This window comes from Gallus gallus, chromosome 24, assembly GCF_016699485.2.
Source record: "Gallus gallus isolate bGalGal1 chromosome 24, bGalGal1.mat.broiler.GRCg7b, whole genome shotgun sequence".
Lineage (NCBI taxonomy): Eukaryota > Metazoa > Chordata > Aves > Galliformes > Phasianidae > Gallus > Gallus gallus.
In genome coordinates, this window is record NC_052555.1 from 1,911,313 (window position 1) to 1,930,836 (window position 19,524).

The 19,524-nt window shown below is 53.2% G+C and overlaps 1 protein-coding gene across 4 annotated transcripts in view; it reads left to right on the forward strand.

Moving 5' to 3' along the window:
• Positions 1–19,524, forward strand: part of NTM (neurotrimin) — a 313,044-nt gene that overhangs the window by 60,254 nt on the left and 233,266 nt on the right. For 2 of the 4 annotated variants that reach the window (XM_015297955.4, XM_040652025.2), the window contains exon 2: positions 1,113–1,189. In XM_015297955.4, coding sequence (XP_015153441.1) covers positions 1,135–1,189 — 55 coding nt within the window. In that variant the 5' untranslated portion in view covers positions 1,113–1,134. Of the gene's footprint in view, positions 1–1,112; positions 1,190–7,380; positions 7,831–19,524 lie in introns of those variants that run through there. The other 2 variants (NM_204711.2, XM_025143173.3) reach the window with 1 other exon arrangement.

A 19,524-nucleotide genomic window follows, 5' to 3' on the forward strand; every position in this document is an offset into this window, starting at 1 on the left:
ACCAGGAGTTGGGGGTTGTTTGGGAGGAAAATTGAGTTTTTTTCTTGGTGTTGAAGTCGTGCGAGGAGCTGTTTTGGTGGGTGAGTTGGTTTCTCTTGCTGCAAGCTGGAGACCTGGCTCTTACAAAATGGGAGAGGGATTTGGGGTAGTAATCCCCCACCCCATGGCAGCTGGCTTGTGCAGCTTTAGCTAGGGCTGTGGTGTTTGCAACGAGCACTGCAGCGCTTAGCAGGGGCACAGGGTGAAGCCGGGAAGGAAGGGTTGGATTGGTGGGTGAGGTCTGATAGAGGGAAAATGCTTTTTGTCCTCTTTCTTCTGCTACATCTGGGGCATTTGCATGGCTGTGCTGCTTCCAGGGGTGATCCTGCAGAGATCTACCCTGAGCCTGAGGGGGCTGAGCTGATGTATTTATGTACCTTCCCTGCTCTGTGTTTAAACAGCACCTTGGAAAATGCAGTAAAAGAAGCCACAACTCTTCTCGGTGTGCTCTAGGGGTTTTAATTTATTTTTATTGTTTTGGATGCTTGCTTTGTTGTGTTGTTTTCCTAATGCTGGAAGTTAGCCTTACTGCAGAGGTGGTGCAAAGGAAAAGGATTGCGTTGGTTTAGAATTGTATGGGTTTGATAAGGTAGGATGGAGGGATGTGGCGTAGATGTCAATAAGCTGCAGAATTACTTCAGGTTCCGGCAGAATAGCAAGTCTGTGTTTTATCCTGTAGTTTCTTGGCATAATGTAACTGGTGATGCATTGGCACAGCTGCCCAGGGAGCGGTGGGGTTACCATCCCTGAGGAGTTCCAGAGCCATGGGGATGTGGGCACGGTGGGGTGGGTTGGGGTTGGATTGGGGGATCTGAGAGGTCTTTCCCGGCCGTAATGATTCTGTGAGTATTTGGAATCAGAAGGGACCCAATGGGCTTACAGAGCCCAACTCCCATTTGTTGCGTTTTCCATCTCAGGACTGGGGTGTGCAGCGGTGGGGGATGGAGGGGTTCTGTGCAACACATGACTTAATGTACAAACACTGTTTGAAATGGCTTGACTTGCTCCCCAATAACTACATCAGAAAGCAACAGTCCAAGTCTGTATGAGTGAGCATCCTCTCCCTGTTGCAGGCTGGACCAGGCTGGCTGACAGATGCTCCTGGCTACGCAGGACCACTGCATCGCTGCGATGAGAAGACGTCCCCAAGGTAGGGCAGACTTATTTCTGATTACAAGATTATCTGTGTCTGGAGGGCATCGAGCTGTTTTCCCAGCTTTCGAGGCAGTTCTTATTGTGTTCATGTGGTAGTGCTGCCCACGCTGGGATTTTGGGAGCGCGGTTTTGTCTGGCTGGCATTGGGTAACCCCGCTCAATCCAGAACGGGAGGCTTCCGAAAGTGATTTTGCAAACGTGGAGATGTTTCAGGCTTATGAGGCTTTTGACCTGCCTCATTTCTGCTCGCCTCCTGCATTGTGAACGGAGAAGCTTAGCAATGTGAATCATGTGAAATACAGCGTGAAATCTTTTGAGATATCTAAACCATGTGCATACACACAGGCGCTCCCACCTCCCTTAGAACTTCATCTCTCTTTCCTCTGCTGATCCACGTCGGATTGCTTCGTGCCGTGCTGGGAGGGTGGCTGGCTGGTGGGGGCAGGGGGGGACGTGGCCTCTTGCTCCCCTCTGTGCTGCCCTGCTCTGCTTTCTGCCTTCTCTTTGCGCTGCTCCAGGCTCCACATGCCATGTTCTCATTACACCTCAGCTTGGCAGCGGTGGGGATGGAGGGCTGACCTCTCCCAGGTTGGGGCTGTGTGTTTCTGAAGCTCACGCATTCTTTGATCCCTCTTTTTTTTTTCTTCTTTCCCTGTCCTATTTTACTCAGTACCGTGCCACAAAATGTCCATGAAGCTGAAAAAGTGATATTCCTCCCTAAATGTAGATAGAGTCCACCTGCTTCTCATATATGGGTTGTGTGCCCTCCCTGCTGCTTTCCCAGCCAGCCCTTTGCTGCTGCAAGGTTCGTGCCTGTTGGTAGCGCTCAGTCTCTCTGCTGTTCCTTCCTTTTGCTGCGCAGTAATTTTATGTGGCTTCTGCTCTTGTCAAAGGCAGAAGAAAGCTTAGCCCACGCCAGGCAGCGTTTGAGGCTGTGGAGCGCTGGGTGGGCTGCGTGTCACCTTTGCAAGGAAATCAGTGCAAAAAAGGAAGGGAAGAAACCCCAAGGAAAGGCGTAGAGATGGGCAGAAATGGAGGGGATGGGCAATGCGGCTCGAATGATCTTAATGATCCCCGGCTTTCCCAATCATTCAGTGCCGCTGTGTATTTGCCACCTAATTTCTTCCCAACCGCCCTAAACTGAAAATAAAGTGCTGTTTAATAAACACCACTCAGCATTTCATTTCCCTGAATGTTCTGGTAGCAACTGCTAATTATTCCAATGATTTCCCCCCACTGTAATTATTCAGTGCCAGCTATTCGCGGATCCCTCCGTTGACTTGGGGATCCGTACACGCTGAAATATGTATATATTTTGGTGTCCTGTTGAAAATTCAATAGGATCCAATTTCAGTGGCTGTTGCCTCCCCCCGTGTCTCCCCTCTCCCATTTGCTGATGCTCCAGCTGCACGGCGGAGAAGAAAGGATGCAGCGTCTCACGCAGACGTAAACAGCGCCGTCCAACTGCAACGGGGCGAGAAAAATTACTTCCTTGTACTCCTGTGCTCCCGACAAGAGCTGCCTCTCTTTTTTTTTTCTCCCTTCCCTTTTTTCTACTATGTTTGATTTTCCAGCAGCGCTGGGTGGTGGGGAGTTGGGGCGTGCAGGGAATGCTGTCTTTTGGGGTGTCTGGACGTGCTCAAATGGCAGATGGGATTTCTGAGGGCAGTGGGTTTGTTGGCAAAATGGGTGCTGCTCCTCGTGGAGCCTTACCTGCACTTCCCCTTTTGGGGAGAGGATGGGTTCAGCCCATTCCAGCTCTTCAGCTGTTGGGACACGAAGCGACTGTGGGCTCCTCTGTATCCCTTCAGAGTCTGTGCTCCCTCTCCAAGCCCTGGAGAGAGCAAAATGAGGAAAAAATACCAGGTTCCATAGAGATGTATGTATGGTTGGGTCACCCTCAAGAACGGGCGCATTCACACAGTAGCAAACCCCCTCTATCTCCTTGAGCCATCTGTTTGCAGAGCTTTGGCCCATGCAGCCATGCCTCCTCCCTGGGTGGACGTATTGCCTGCTTGTAATCCGTGGGTAAACAGCCCTCTGAGCTGCGATAAGGGACCGCGTGGGAAAACCATCACTGTAAATGTTGGGAATAAGGAATCTGGTTTGGCTGGGGGAAGGAGCAGATTCTTGCTGCCTTGCTGGGTCCAACCCCGTTGTTTGACTCATGCTGCATCTTGCTTGGTGTTGGGAGAGCTTCATTCTCCATGTCACGCAGACAAGTGGTCGCCGTGCATCAGGTGTGCGGTGTGTGCATCCCTGTGATGCTCAGGGACTGACACCAGGGCAGGGCAGATTGCTGGGTTGGCAAGCAGCCATCCCGTGTCTGCACGTGCACCTGGACCCAGCCCTTTCTCCATCCTTTTGCCCTTTCTTTCGGCTGCTTCTACCATGAAGATCACGGCGTCTCTCAGCATGTAGGTCAAATTTAAAGGGAAAACAACATACCCTGAACGAGCAGCCCCAGCTGGAGGCTGTTCTGGGCACTGGGGCGGGGTGGTGGCCCACTGCCCTGTTAGCACATGGCATTACTGTGTTTAATGTACTCAGTGCTAATCTTTCTCCAAACAGAAGCGATCTTGCTGAGTTCAGCACTGAAGGAGCAATAACCAATGAAGGAGATGAGATTAAGAAAACTCACAAGAATCAAATGTGCTGGAAAGGGCTGGGGAAGCGCCAGGGGCACTGCAGTAAATGACCTCCCAGGGAATTAGGACAAATAAAACCATGCCCTGCCTCTTCTCTGAGGCACCGTATGGCAGTGCTTTCGCCCTCCCCTCTCTGGTGTGACCACGGATGATGCTGTCAGGGTTATTTCTGCACCAGAGCCAGCAAATGCTGTGTGGTGAGCAGTGCAATGAAGGTTCTGCGTCGCTGCATTCAGCAAAACCAACCTCTCGAGCTCAAGGGTTGCTGCTGCAGTTGGTGGTAGCTTTACTCAGGTGCTTTACTCTGCCTGGAGCAGCCTCGAGAGGGCAAAGAAACCTCTGTGCTGTGGCTCTCATTCCAGAGGCTCTCTGCAGCTGGTGATCTATAAGCCGGGATTGGGGCTGTCCTGCTGTGCTCACTCTGCAGTGTGCTTTGCTCATTGCTGTGTCCAAATTCCATTGGGCTGTGATGCGGCAGCCCAAGCGAACCATGGCAGTACAGAATTGGAAGGGAAGCACAGGGGTCGTTGAGCCCAACTCAATGTCTTCCCATAAGACTGCCTCAAAAAAAATACTCAACCACATTTCTGGTAGCATTGCAGCGCAGTCCCCCGCTGAGCCCTGCTGGGCTGAATGGAGCTGCAGGGGAACCCCTGGGTTCTGCTGATGTGTTCCCAGTTCCAGATGGGGGCTGCAGGGCTTCAGTCCACAATGGAATGCAGGAGGTTGGGCCCATTGGGTTTGGTTTGCAGCAGTGCGGAGGTGTGCACCCTGTGCTGTGGGGCTGCTGTGGGCTCACCCCATTGCTGTGCTGTCAGCAGCAGGATGTCCTTCACAGAGCCTGGGCATCCCCGAGCACCCCGCCAGCGCCCGCTGCCTTCGATCCCGGCCCAGCGCCGCGTGGGCTGCAGGGATGGCTTGGCAGTGATGTATTTACTACAATTACCATCTCTCTTCCCAGAGGAGGAAAAAATAGATGAATAATATGTTTTGAAGGTGTCATGGAGTGAAAGCAAGAGAGGAGCTTGAGCCTGAACTTATGAATAACTTATAGGCTTCCTCCCTCTGTGCAGTCACTCCATTTGGGCTTATCTTTCCTGCCCGTAGGAGGTGTAATTAAAGGAGCGAAGCTGGGCACAGCGCTCGTCTGGCTGGCTCCGTGTGTGCAAGGTGCCACGGAGCCTCAGTGGGGCTGGGGGGGCTGTGTGACTTTCCACCACCCTTCAGCAGGGAAAACGGTGTTGTGTGCATTACCTGTGGTCTCCAAGCTGTGCCGTGCTCTGCTGTGGGAGCATCCCTCTAAGGCAGCCTTGGCACTGATGTCACCTGGGGCAGAGCGATGGGGGAAGCCCCACGTGTGGCAATCGGGAGAGCTTCAGCTCTGACTCCAATGGGAATTCCCCTCCTGACCTCAGGTGATGACTTTGGCCTTTCCCAGCTCTGCTTTCTTTCCCTCCATAAAATGAGTAATTTGCTCTTGTCTCAACACTTCTCTCTGCTTTCTCTATTTTGACTCCAGCAGCTCAAGGGAGGGGATTGTGTTTGAGCGGGTGTGCGCGCAGAGCCCCGCATAATGGAGCTGGGATCTTATCAGCAGCTTGTGAATGCTATTGTAATGCATATCGTAATTATAGGTGTGTGTATGGAGGGATGATGGAAAAAAGAAAAATAGAACGAATAGGGGCATTTCCCTCTAGAAGAAATGTGAGTGAAGTAAAGCCCCGCCTGGGACTGTGTCAGTTCCAGCAAGAAATGTCTATTAAAAATTATGCAGTGCTGCTCAGCAAGGTCACTGCGCTCCTGTTGGAGCCACTTGGAGGTTTCCTTCCAAAACTGCAGGGGGAAAAAAAAGAAGGCATGCAGAATTGAGGTGCCGTGCTGTAATTTCGCCCTTCAGATTGGGGATAAAAAAGAAATTTCTGCAGAAACTTTGCCCGAACGATTCCTCCCTCCCCTCTGTCTGTGCGCGGCGGTGCAGCATCCCTCCTTAACGCCACATACATGTGTGATTTCCAATGAATAACTCCTTCCCCGTCCCCTATCTCGGGAGCACAGCCCTGCTATCTGCACGTTCCTATCAGTGCACGCAGATATGTACGAGGTAATGGATAGCAGGCGTTTATTGCATGGCATTGTGTTGAACATCACCTGCTGTTCGGCACGAGGAGCTGACGTTCCGCAGAGCCACGAGCCCAAGGCTCCTTAAGAGCTGTTCCGGTGCATGGGGTAAATAGACGTGCCCTGAACAAGTGCTGTGTGAATTAATAATGCATGGAGCAAATCATAAAGAGCACTGCAGCGCAGGGGCTGCCCGTGAGCTGCTCTCCGCTCGGGCAGACAGGTGGGAAGTTTGGTTTTTAGGGGAGAAGGTGTCGGTAATCAACCAAGTGAGGTGGTTTTCCGGGTGCCATAATAGCTGGGTGGTGTTGTGAGGGGGTATGAAGTGCTGGCCCTGGGTGCCACTGCTGGCTGCCTGTTGTCACACTGCTGGGACAAACACTGCCCCATAGGAGCCCCCCGGGCTGCAGCAGTGCAGGAGGAGCGCAGCTGGATGTGCAGAGGTTCCTGGCCAGATCTTCTGGACTGCAAAGCAAACAGCTCAGACTTGGGAATCCCCCGAGGAGTCGTCGATGTAAAAAGCCAACATATTTCTTTTTTTTTTCTTTCCCCTTTGTCATTTTTCTGCCTATAACGTTGTTTTGTGTCGCTGTGAGTCATCTCAAGCAACAGAATGCACCGCTAATGGAATGCTGAATATTTAACACGGCGTTATTTACTTGGCCGGTGTGAAGGGGGGATCTCCAGGTTCGGTGCTTCCAGTTCTCCCCGTGTTGGACAGATGCTGGATGGGGTCCATGCATGGTGTTGGTCTCCAGGCCCACGCTGGTGCTGTGCTCAGTGTTGGGCTGTGTGTGGGCAGATGGTGGTTTTGGTCCTTTTAGGGTCAGAGTAAGGAAGGGCTGCCTCGGGGAATGGCTCCAGATATGGAATCACAGAACCATTTAGGCTGGAAAAGGCCTCTCACATCCCCACCCCACTGCCTGCGTTCCTCAGTGCCACATCCCATGGCTCTGCAACACCTCCAGGGCGGTGACCCCACTGCTCCCCAGGCAGCTGTGCCAATAGCTCTTGCTGGAGAGCTGTAGGTGTCCGTGTTCACTGCAGGGCATTTGGGCTGGATGACCCTTAAGGGTCATTTCCACCTCCAACGATTCTATATTGGCACCTAGCGAGGGGTTTGTTAGGGCACGGAACCTGTACACACTGCATTGGGTCAGATGTTAGGAGTGGAGCGAGCGCAGTTACGGCACAAAGTCCGTTCTTACATGTGCGCAGCTTTATCTGGAATAAAAGTAGATTGATGCCACGAGTTATTCCCTCTTAAATGTGCTTTTAGAGCAACTTTAATACGAAGGGGGGGGCAGCGCGGAGCGGCCCCGCGGCGGCGCTGCCGGAGCGGTGCGGTGCGGTGGGAGCGGAGCGGGGCGGCTCCGGAGGCGGCGCGGAGCCAATGAGCGGCGCGGGGCGGGTGCGGTGCGCGGCCGGCGGCGTGTGCAGCCCGGGCGGCGTGTGCGGGCCGGAGCGGCGGGCACGCAGCGCCTGTCCCTCGCACCTTGCCGCCCCTTCCGACCCCCCCTTCCCCCTCCCCCCCTTTTTTTTTATTTTTCATTTATTTTTCCCTCCCCCATCCTGCGGTGGATTTTTTCTTTTTTTTTTTCTTTTTTTTTTTTTTCCTTCCCTATTATTTATTTTTCCCTGTGGGGATTTTTTTTTTCTTTTTTCTTTTTTTTTTTTTTTCCTTTTACCTCTCCTGTTTTTCCGCGCTTCGCTCCGGGAAACGCTGGATTTTAAACCTCTCCCTGGCAGCAGGCAGTGAGTGGGGGAAGGAGGGGGAGGCACGCAGCTCCGAATATGGCCCAGGCGAAAATGCAGCACCCCGTCTCATGGGTGATCTTCGCCGGGATGGCCGCACTCCTCCTCTTCCAAGGTAGGGGGGTGCGGGGGTGCGTGATCCCATAGCGACATCGTGGGGGTGAGGAGACCCAAACATGGGGTGGGGGGGGAAGAGGCAGCTGGGAGGTGGTCCTCACTGTCCCCCGAGTTGTGGGGGATGCAGCACGGTGACATCTCCCTCCCTGTGCCCCCCCCCCACTTTTGGGCTATGGAGGAACTTCTCGATTTTTGGGGAGAGGGGATGCTGGGCGGTGCCAAGCGGCTCTACCATCTCCAGCAGCACAACTTGGCTCCTGGAGGAGCCGTGCATCCAACAGGCAGTGGGCACGGGGAGGTTCGTGGCCCTTCTGTGCTGCTTTTCTGCCCCCCCCCCCCACCCCCGGCTTTGCTTTGCTGGATCTGCCTGCAAGGTCGTCCCAAAAACGCGGTGCAACCCGAGGGCTGAGGAGTTGGGGAATCTGTGGTGTGCTGTGTTCTGGTGGCGAGCTGTTTGCTCACGCCCTGCTGCCCCTGGGGAGGGATTTGCAAAAAATATATATATGTATGCATATACACTTTATATGTAATAAAGCCAAGCGGGGGGAGGAGGAGGCAGGAGCCGTCTCCAGCTGGCCGGCAGCACCAGGCTGTCAGTCTGCGTTAGTCTCCTCGCAGCCATCTGGAGGGGCTGTGGGAGCGGGGTTCCCTCCGGGGGGTCACATCGTGCACCGGCTGCCCTCACAGCTCGGGCTGCAGAAAAGAGGGATGCAGCCGGGAGTGCCCCCGAGCCCCATTATGGATGTTTGATCCCGAGGGCTCCAGTTGCCCTGGGGGGAGGCTTTGGGGTGCGGGCAGCCCCAGAGATGAGGATGTGTTTGCACAGGGGATGGCATTGCAGTGGGAACGCTGCAGCTGTCCTGGTGTCTGCTGTGGGTGGAGGGCAGCGTTTGGGCGCTGCGTGCCCTGAGCATCCCTGCTCGGTTCACCCTCTATGCAGCAGGACGTTGTGTGGGGCTGGGGGCTCGTGAGCAGGGGATGTGCTCCAGCAAAGCAAGGGGAGGTGGGCAGCGCTCAAACTTCTCTCTGCTGGGCCCGCTGTTGCAGGGAGAGCCGCTGGGATGGAGCGGTGCGGGCTGCTTAGCATGCACAGCACACAGCGAGGCATCGCTCCTCTTCGCCTTCCTCCCATCGCCCTCCTCAAGCTCCCGCTGCCTGTGATGCTGCTGGGAATGCTGGCACTGTGCATCCTGCTCCCCCTGGGGCTGCCACCTCCGTGGGGAACCCAGGCTGGGCTGTGGGCAGCCGTCCTTCTCCTTGCTTCCCTGATGCAGAATCTGTGCCTCTTTTAGTGCTTTCTTCTGTCTCCTTGCAGCCCTATTCCCTGCTCATCTCTCATGCTTCTCTTCATTCTCCCATCAAAGCTTGCAGATCAAAAAGTTGAGATTTTTTTTTTTTTCTCCTCGGTTTTTATTCCCCTCTGCAGCAGAGGGGTGGGCTGCCTCCCCCTAACTGAAATCCTTTGCACCTCCCCCCCCCCCCCCCCCCCTTCCTACACTCAGCCCAGCCCTTCGTGCAGTGTGGGTCCCACAAGGCCCTGAGTCACTGCTGGGTGGGAGCAGCTGGAGCTGCAACACAGCGTGGGCTGGGGGGGGGCAGAGCCATGGGGCAGGGGGAGATGGTGGCATAGGGCAGCCAAAAGTTTGGGGCTTTTTTGGAAGCTGGGGGATGCTGGGTCACCAGTGCTGCATGGGAGAGAGTCCCCCTGGGAGGCTGCGTTGCATAATAGCGTTTGGAAGAGTCATTTCAAGGAAATAAAGTTGCAAGCAGAAGTCATTTTGGTTTTTAGTGAAAACTTTCGAAGTGGATTTTGAGCAATTGGGCATCCATTCAGCCCCAGAGGGAGCGTGTGCATTTACATATGTGTGTGCATTGGCAGATATGCAGCAGCCCCCTGCTGCTGGAGTGATCTTTTCCGCTATTCACAGTGTTCCTTTGAATTTTAACTTTCCTACCTGATGGTGGAACTGGTTTGTGGCTGAAAGCATGAAAATTGTTGTCATGCAGGAAAAAACTGTTTTGCACATCGCTACTCCAAACAGCTCAAGAGATCTGTGCTGCCCTCTGCGGCAGTTTGTCAATACTCCGGGTCATTTACCTATTTGCAGCCAAACAAACAATAAGGAGAGTGGCTTGTGAGTGCGCTTGAGAGTGGAGAGGAGCGTGAAGTGGGGTAATTCAGGAGTGCTTGGACGCCTGTATTTATGTAAGCATCCATAGGCTTGCAGCTTTTGTTGTTGGTTTTCTTTCCCTTTCTCCTGGTGCTGGTGGCACATAGGGGGCCAGGGGCTCCTGCCCCACTGCTGGGGGATGAGCACTGCTTGCAATGCAGCGTCCCACAGCTCTTCTGTGTGATGTGAAATAGTGGCAGTGGGGATGTGGTGCGTGCTTGGAGGCCTCGTTCTCTCTTCCCAAAGCAGAGGGATGCTCGTGGCTGTGCCCTTATTGCCACCCAGCTGTGCTTCCTGAGGGTGGGTGCGAAAATCACAGTCCTGGAGAGGAGGGGAAGGAATCCCTCACTCAGCCACGCACGGAGGGATTAACCGGGTGAAAAGGTCAGCAAAGATTTAGCCAGGCCTTTAGCATCAGTAAGCCAAGAATTATGGGAATTTGATTTACAAATTAGCATAAAGACCTTATTCTAATAAGTGCACACCCTGCAGCAGGCATCTAAAATAATAGCATATGTCAACATCATACGCCAGCAATCCTTACTTGGAAGAACTGTTTGCCCCCTCAGTGTGGTTGGGCTACAGATGGCACCTGAAGGGGAACGGGGCCGGAGCAGCACAGAGACATTGGGGTGCTGCCATTGGGAAGGGCAGGGTTGGGGAACGTGGCGTGGAATGGGGCTGCAGCCTCAGGAGGGCTGGAGGGAAACCCGGCAGCTCCTGCACGGAGGTGATTGCACTAATGAATGTGTATCAGAAAAATTACGTGTATCGACGTCTTCTGGTGAACACCCGGATTTATTGTTCCCTGGGGGGAACGCTGGATGTGGCTTCCTTGGTGGTTAATGGTTACCACGCAGGTCAATAAAATGTGATATTCACCCCAACGGCAGAAAATAGCTATTTAATAGGTAATAACAGTAATAATCGATACCGACATGATTAGATAACCTAGTTAGGTGTAGTACATAAAAGAGGGGGGGTGCAGCGTGGGTACTCGATGGCCTGATTTGGAGCACTGCTGAACATCTGTCACTCTTGTTGATTCTAACTGGAGCTGCAAGCAGGGATCCGGCACCTCTGGAAACCAGGCTGCTGCCGGGGATTAATTGGCACATTTTTAAGACTCAGCAGAGTCAACGGGGACCCCAGCAGACCTTTGTCATGGGAAGGATGCACTGCGCATGAATGGGATGGCACCGAAGATGTTGGGTTGGCTGAGCTGGGCTGCGTGGGTGCTGTGTGCAGTGCTGCAGGGGGGTTGTGTGTTCCTCGCTGCTTCTGTGCATGGGTGCAGCTCTGGGGGTGCTGGGTGCTGTGCACCAGGCTCCTCCTCTCAGCTGCAGATGGATTTGTGATGCATCAGAGGGACCGTGCCGGGCAGCTCCCAGCAGCCTTCCTGCCAATGGTTGGGTGCTCTGGGGGCTGCCACCAGTTTTGGGGTGTCCCAATGCTCAGCGAAAACCGCTTTTTTCCTCATCTCGTTTGGACCATCGTGGTAACCTTGGCTGATGGTTATTCCATCTGCCTGTTGTGCTCGCCCTGTTGCGCGTGAGATGAGCGCATTTGATATTCCAAGTGTCTGCTTCGTTTATTTCTCTTGCTGTTTTTGCTTAAAAATATCCATATTTGTGATTTCCTTCTCCCCAATTTATTTTTTCTCTATGAGAAGAAGCATTGATCAGTTGACAGATCTGGGTCAAGGCAGCAAGCAGGGCTGGCTGAGATAAGCCAGGGTGGAGGTGGAGAGGATGGCTGCAGCCAACGTGCCGTGAAGGAGATGTCCTTATGGCCACAGAGTCAGGAAGAAACCTTTTGGCATTTCTTCCCAAACTTCTGAAGGGACAGGAGAGGGTGAATTTTCTTTGCCTGTTCCCCAGCCCAATGGGTGTCTTTAACAGAGCAAAGCCCCGAGGAGGGTAAAAGTGATTGTTTTTGGGTTGTCGGTTGTGCTCCTTTGATGCATGGTGGCAAATCTGCTTTTGCTCAGTGGGACCAAGCCATGATCCCTCTCAGATGTTGATGGCAAAGGCTTGGAGCTGTGACTTGGGCTGGAGTTGTTGGTTTCAACTAGAGGCCAAGAGGAGCAAGATGCCAACTTTTGGGATTCAGAAACCCAAGCAGTGCTGATGTCTCCATCTACAGCTGGCGTCCTGCACCTCTGCGTGTGCTTCTTCTCATTCCTTCGAGTAGCAAAGTGCACAGAGGATGAGCCCTCCATCACTGCGTCCCTGGGGCACCCTGATCCCAGGTGCTGGAGCCCTTTTGCGTGGTGCACGTTGTGCTACTGGCACACTCAGGGCTGCATCCGCCTCCCTCTGCCTTCCCGACGTGCACACCTCACTCCTGGTTAATAATAAATCAGAGGTGCTGCCTTCAGTGTGCTCTTATCTCCTGCCAAGAAGGATAGCATGGATTTTTGATGTGCTTACAGTTAATATGTCCAATGCTGAAAGCTGTTGTAAATTAATTGACCCTTTGACCCGCCTTGTCCCGCTGGCTGTTCCCACTAAAGGCAGCGCTCCGTTCTTGGCATCCTCCCCCCTCTGCTTTTTCCTTCCTCCACCTCCTGCATGCTTTGCTTGCTGAGCAGGGTTGGGTGGTGGGGTGCATGGCTCTGAGTATTTACCTTAAGACATTGGGGAGGTGCTGATGGAGCTGGTGGTGCCTTATCCCTGCAGACACCTGGGGCAGGCTGGACGGGGCTCTGAGCACCTGGTGGAGCTGTGGGTGTCCCTGTTTGTTGCAGGGAATGGGACCAGATGGCCTTTAAGGTCCCTTCCAATTCAAACCATTCAGAGGGAGCGTGGTTCTGCCTGAATCCTGCAGTGAGTTGGGCTCGTTGCGTGCTCCATCCTCACCTTGCCATAAGGACACCACCTCTTTCCTCTCTTCTCTCTGCTCTATCTTGTACTCCCTTTGCAAAAGGGGTCTTTACCCCGCAATGCAATTGTGCACCATGGAGCATGAAGAAAGCTCCTTCCCAAGCTAAGCCAAGCTTGCAGTATCCCAGGCCCTCAGGTATGCCCTGCTGTGACTCACAGCGCGGAGCAGCAGCAGCCAAGGAGTGGGAAACCCCGCAGGAAATTGTGTAATGTTGGAAACAGAGCAAGCTTTTCCATTCAAAGGCATGGATTCCCAGCGATAGAAAAACGTGGGGGAAACAGGGGTTGATTTCAAGTATTTTTTGCTCCAGATCCGAGCTTGCTTATGCACAAAGTTGTGAAGTTATTTCAAACAAAATAGCAATCCGAGGGCTGCGTTCCAGCAGTACAGAAGAGCCTGCAGTCTCGCGCCTCGTTCCATTTTTATTATTATTCCTTCTTCAAAACAGACCCTCTGCTAATGTTTTGATTTTGTCAGAAGCAGCATTCTTGATTTAAAGACCTGGTTTGAAAGCCAAATCCAACCCGCCTCATTGGAAGCACGACAAGCACTTGAAGTGTGAAGCGAGGTTCATTAATACTGCAGCATTATCTGGCCCTTTGAGCGTGGCTGTATGCATTGTTTTCCCCTCTTTGGGAGGCTGTCTCGTGGATAACGCTGAGTTGCTGGGTTTGTTTGGTTGCTTTCAGGCTTTATTCCCGTTCTGCAGGACAGATGGTGTGAAGAGATGAGAGGGGTGCCTACATGAGACTTTTTGCTCGGTCAATCCCCGAAGCCGGCACCGGGGTTTTGATGGCAGTCCAAGGAGCGACAGGGCTGGTTTTGGCTTTGGCATGAGTGACATCTCTCTTAATGAGGCTCTTTTTGGAACAGTGCTGCGGGCAGCGGGAGCTGCTGGACAGCCAAGCTGTCATTGAATGCACCATGGAAAAAATGGTATTATTTATTGTTTATGCTTTCTGCTGCTTTGCTACCCGTCAACACTTCCCGTTGTAGGTTCTCAGCTTCAAAACCTGACATCACATTAGCAGCCGGCTCCAAAGCCCCCAAATAATGCATAAACTATGATTATTCCTTCTGATCCACTTGTGTTTATGTAAATGGCTGGAAAAGCGGTTTTTGGCTTATTTCAGAAGCTTAAGGGATTCATAGCAAGCCTATTATTGAAAAATCAGAAAGTGAAAAGCAACTTCTGAGAGGAGGAATTAACAGCTCAATGGCTGCGTGCATTGCGCTGCCTGTGCGGCTCCGGCGGTGGCACAGCTGGGAATTCCCCCTGGGATTCACAGCCACCCACACAGCAACAGGTTGTGCGGGGAGCTGGGATGCTCTGCGGGTTGCACAGGCTGGGATGGGGGGTGCTCATGCAGGATGTATGCAAGGGGTGCCTGCGAGGATGGGGGGTTGTGTTCAAGGGGTGCCCGTGAGGGATGCAGGATGGCCACAAAGGATGCTGTGTATGCATAAGGAGGTGGGGTGCTGGACGGGGGGTCCCTGTGGGATGCTGAATGTGCTGCACCTCGCTCTCTGTGACCGTGTTGGGTGTTCCTGCATTTGGGCTGAAAGTGCCTTCTTCAGGCTGGGTGATTGGGACAGCACCTGGTGCAAACCTGCTGCTCTGCGGAGTGGCTGTAACCTGCCAGTGCATATGGTGGCCAATATGGAGCTTGGAAGAAGCCAGGAGCTCCAGAGGATGCTGTGGGCTCCAGAGAAGAAGATTTACCGTAGAGTCCCAAAGAAGAACCCACTGAAGAATCTGAGAGCGGTGAACCCAAACACCAAAAAATGCAATGCAGGGCTATTCTGCACTGTGCTCAAAATCACAAACTCCAGGAGGAGAAGAGGGCTGAGGTCTCAGCTGAGGCCCAGGCAGAGCCAGGACTGCAGCGGAGGGCACAGCTGAGGGCAAGGCTGAAACAGCAGCACCGGGCAGCACTCAGGTACCTGAGATCAGAAACCTGTCGTGTGGATGTACAGCTAGTAAGTTATATTGGAACAGTGATGGGGGGGGGGGGGGAAAGAAGCGGTGTTGTTGTCTTACTGAAGGGTCCCCCAGCAGGGTGTGCATAGGTTGGTTATTAGGAAGCATTTGTTCTTTGAAGGACTGGTGATGCATTGGCCCAGGGAGTGGTGGGGTCACCATCCGGGAGGTGTTCCAGGATCGTGGCACTGAGGGCTGTGGTCAGTGGGCATGGTGGGGTCGGGGGGGGTTGGACTGGGGATCTGTGGGATCTCTCCCAGCCCTAATGATTCTGTGCCCTGGAGGGGTGCAGGATGCACACAGGGGGTGCTCATGAGAGATGCAGGGTGTGTATGTGCTGTTGGTGCTGGGGAGCACCTGTGTGCCCCATGTGGGTCTCCCCACTGCGCGTGACCCTCATCCCTCTGCCCCACTGAGGATGCAGATATTGGGCACGTCCTCCTCAGGGCCCCTCCGGCCGCCCCGCTGCCTCATCCTTCCTCTCCTGCTGCTTTTCTTTCCCTGCTTCGGTCCCTTTCCCCCCTTCCTTATGTTAATTTCCCACCTGAGCACCAAGTACTTTATAAATAGCAAATCTGAAATGAATTTCCTAGCAGCAATCATTATCTCCCTCGACAGCCATTAAACATTCACACAAGCAGAGCAAAATGACAAAGGGGATTGATTTTTACAGTATGTTGGGGGGGGGGAGGCAGGAGAAAGGAAATATGTTGACAAGGCTCTTTTCCCCCCCCACCCCTTTTCTCCCCCCTCCCTCCCAGGTCCTCGATCTCGAGGAATTTAAAATCACCCAGCAGCTCCTTGCTGGGAGAGGACAAACTGGGGGATGAGAATATAGACATGCATGTAAGGAAAGCCCTCTCCCAGCCTTGCTGCACTCTGCCAGCTGGTAAACATGCAGTGGGTGCTGCGGAGATGGAGGGGTGGGCTGGGCTGGGGGGGGCTCCGTCCCTGCAGAACAAATGTGTTGATGCTGAAGTCGGGCGAGCTGCTGCCGTATGAGGCACTGTAGCTGAAAATTTAACTTTGATTTCAATTTTCATATTTGTCAGCAATAATTAGATTCAAGAAATGTTTTTGCCGCTGTTCTAAAATACTAATAAGTAGGAGCCTTTGTAGTAGGGCTAATGGAGTCTTTTTTTTCCTAGTGGGCTAGAAAAATTCCATTAAAGGGGAAAGTCATACTATATTACCGTGCTTCAACATGCATTGGCTTCGCCACCGCCGTAATATCTGCGCTGGGAGACAGCGGCTCTCACTTCTGGCTGTGGGAGTGGGGCTGGCATTGCAGCTGGGGCTCTTTGGGGGCTCTTCTGGGGCAGCTGAGGGCTCTCAAAGCACTCGTGGGATGATACGGCGCTGCTCCCCTGGCTGGGTCCTGCTGGCTTGCTTTGGCACTTGTTCTCCGTGTTTCAAATCCATGTGGGATTTTTGAGGATGCTTTATGGGATTCCCCTTGCTGGCTGTGCTGTGCTCCTGCAGAGGGGGAATGAAATGCCTCTCCTGCTTCAGCCCTGAGTGCTGTGTGTGTGGCTGTCCTCGCTGCCACGTGCCACGTTTCATCCCCGAGCGATGCCCTAAAATAAAGAGCGATTAAATTTGCTGCCATTTGATGTGCGCAGCAAATGGGGGAAGCTCTGAGTTGCGTCGTTCTCGAGTTACTTCAGCCTATTAAGCAAACAAAAGCACTTGTGGAGTGAGAAATGGAAAGGGCCAGCGCGGCCCGATTAATCCTGGCTGTACAATTCCATTAATAAGCCAGCTTTTAATAGGTGGCTCTTTCCAGGAGCTGCTGGGACGGAGAATTGATGCATTCTCCGTAATTGTGTTGCGACTAATAGGATATGAAGAAAATTGTATGGAGAACCTGTTCTTTTGCCACCGTTTTCCAATCAGTTGAAATAATGCCTTCCTCTGGAGGAGCCCGCAGGGCAATGATACTTAAATTTCAATAGGAGCAGCGGCATTTTCAGCTCCGACACAGGTGGTGCTGGCTGGGTGGGGATGCAGGGAGTGGGGATGGGAGCTCTGGGATCCCTATGGAGGGCCTTCTGTGGCCCGGGGACACCCCTGGCATCCCCCCCAGCCCCTGCATTGTCAGCACGAGGGCCCTTCGCCCTCTGCAGTCGCTGTGCTTCCTTGGGAGAGCAGCCCAGGGTGTCGTATGTGGAGGAGCACACGTCGGAGAGAGGGAAACGCGAAGCTGATGGCTGCAAATTGCTGACAGCCTCTGGTTCCTGCAGCCTCCGCACTGGGCAATCCGGAGAAGTTTGTGTCTGCTGCAGAGCTGATTGGGGGCTGCTTGTTTTTTCCCTCTTCCTCCCCATTTGTATGCACGCTCTGACCCTTGGCTGGGAGCAGGCTGCACAGTAAGTACAAAAGCAGGGGGAGCCGAGGCACGGTTCAGCTGAAATCCCCGGGGAGACAGATGTGATTGCCTTACAGAAATGGCTCCAATAAGGCCAGAAAGGGATATTGCTTTTATAGCTTTTGGGATATAAAACATTTAGGAAATGTGATTGACCGGCGGAGCCTAATTTATCATGTGCCCATTTCTCTCTGCCTCTCTCTCCCCACCCCAACGCAGCAGCATGCTCAGACGGGCACGGCTCTCTTGTGCACATAACGGTGTGCAAACCAGCCCTGCTGCTGTGTGCACGTGCACACCCAGCACACGTTCCCAGTGCTCCTGACTCCTTGTCCCTCCGCCCGTGTCATGGATTTATCATCATTCTGCTAAGCGCCAGAACTCCTGTGGCTATTTATAATTAATGCTCAGAAACCTGCCAATCCATTTAATGACACTAGGAGGTCACGGCCTCCCTTATAGCTTCCCATTAATCATCATTAGAACAGTTCTGGGTTTTTTACATTCTTTTTAAATGTTAATTCACCTTTATAATGCTCCTTTCAGCTATGACTGTAAAGGGAGACTCTGTGGTGACTCCAGACTGTCTTGCCAGTGTGTGCAGGTGAAAGGCACAGTGGGACGATGGCACTTGATAAAGTCTCTTTGGATGGCTCCCGCTGGAATGAATCAGGCTCACAAACTCTGTGAGATGGGATTTCTTCACTGCCCTCTGCTGCCTGCTGCTCGCAGTGCTGCTCCGCATCCCTCGTGCCTCCATCCCTCGGGTACCACCGAGCCAGTGCTGATTGCTCCCTACCCACAAAGACCCGCACCGCTGGGATCTGAGCAGCAAGGAGGTCCCGGAGGGGACTGCCAGCTCAGCGATGCTCCTGCACTGTGCTGGAGTCAGTGGGCAGCCTCAGAGCTTGCTCACACCCCATGGGCTGTGTTTGGGCAGCTCCTTGCTGGGGCGCATTTGGATTTTGCCAACATCTCTGGGTTGGTTGTGGTCGCTGCATCCCTTTGGCATCTTGTGGTGTGGCACTTTGCCAATCTGGAGGTTAAAAAACCACAGCGGGAGGTGCAGAGCTGTAGAGGGAGGAGTCCGTCTCCTCCTCTGCTGCCTCCCTGAGGTCAAGGAGCCCTGAGCCTTTCCCCCGTGTCCCAAAGCACTGGGATGCTCTGGGAGGCAGTGCAGTGGTGCAGCAGAGGGGCCTTACAGAGATGTCACGTTGCAGTCTGGAGGAATGAAAGCTCTGAGTGCAATCTGGTTGCTTTTGGCAAAAAACAACCCTTCCTATGTAGCCCTCCCTTGGCTTGCTGTCATCCCCTGCCTGGAGTCAATCTGTGCTTGCCATTAACGGGAACGGGTCTGAAGTGATGCTCAGCTCATCCTCATTCTGGCTTTGGTGCTCTCAGGAATGCCCGTGGTGTGGCAGGGCACAGCTTTGCAGCAGGGTTTGCTCCAGATGCAGTAATGCACGGAGCCATAGGATCCTCTCCCGCAGCCCCACACGGGTTTGGGAGGACAAAGGTCCATGCTGGAAGGTCTGGTGGGGCACGGGGGACTCCTCCCCTGGTCCTGGTGGGAGCCCAGCCCAGCTTCTCTGAGTAAATACGCCAGCAGCATTTGGCTTAATGAACTGTGGCTTTTAATAAATGGCTCTTATCTTGCTGAAGTGCTGCTAAATTGTCAGGATTTAAAATTAGCCTAATAGATTTGCGGGCAATGTTTTATTCACTGGTTAGTTGGGAAGAGGCAGGGAGAGGGGGGACGAGATGGCTCCACCCCATCCTCCCCGTATTATACAACAGTTATTTATTTGTTTGGGCCGAAGGGGAAATGTTCTGGATTAATGTGTGATGCCTCAGCACCTGACTTAATGAGAATTTAGAGACCTATCCCAAACTGATGGGCTCCAATTAATCACGCAGCGGCCCCTCTGCTGGGCCGTCCCTGGGATATGTTTTCACATCGGTGTTGGGTTGTGGCACCCACTGCTGCCTGGCAGGAGGTGGGGATGGGCCCTTCTCTTCGGCTGTGAGCTTTTTGGGTGCCGTGCACCGCTCTCAGCAGCTTCATACTGTGCCAGTACTGAAGTGGAGCCGTATCTCCATGTGTGTGCATGTGCAACTTGTGCAAAGTTGAGCTCAGCTTCTGCCGCGTCCCATGAAGTCGCTTTGTGCCTTTTGAAAATGCAGAGCCAGTTACGATCCTGTTGACAGTTCAGAGACATATGGAGGATTGGGACAGAAGAATGTTTTATAATAGACTAATATCAGATCTGGTTGGGATGAAAGATG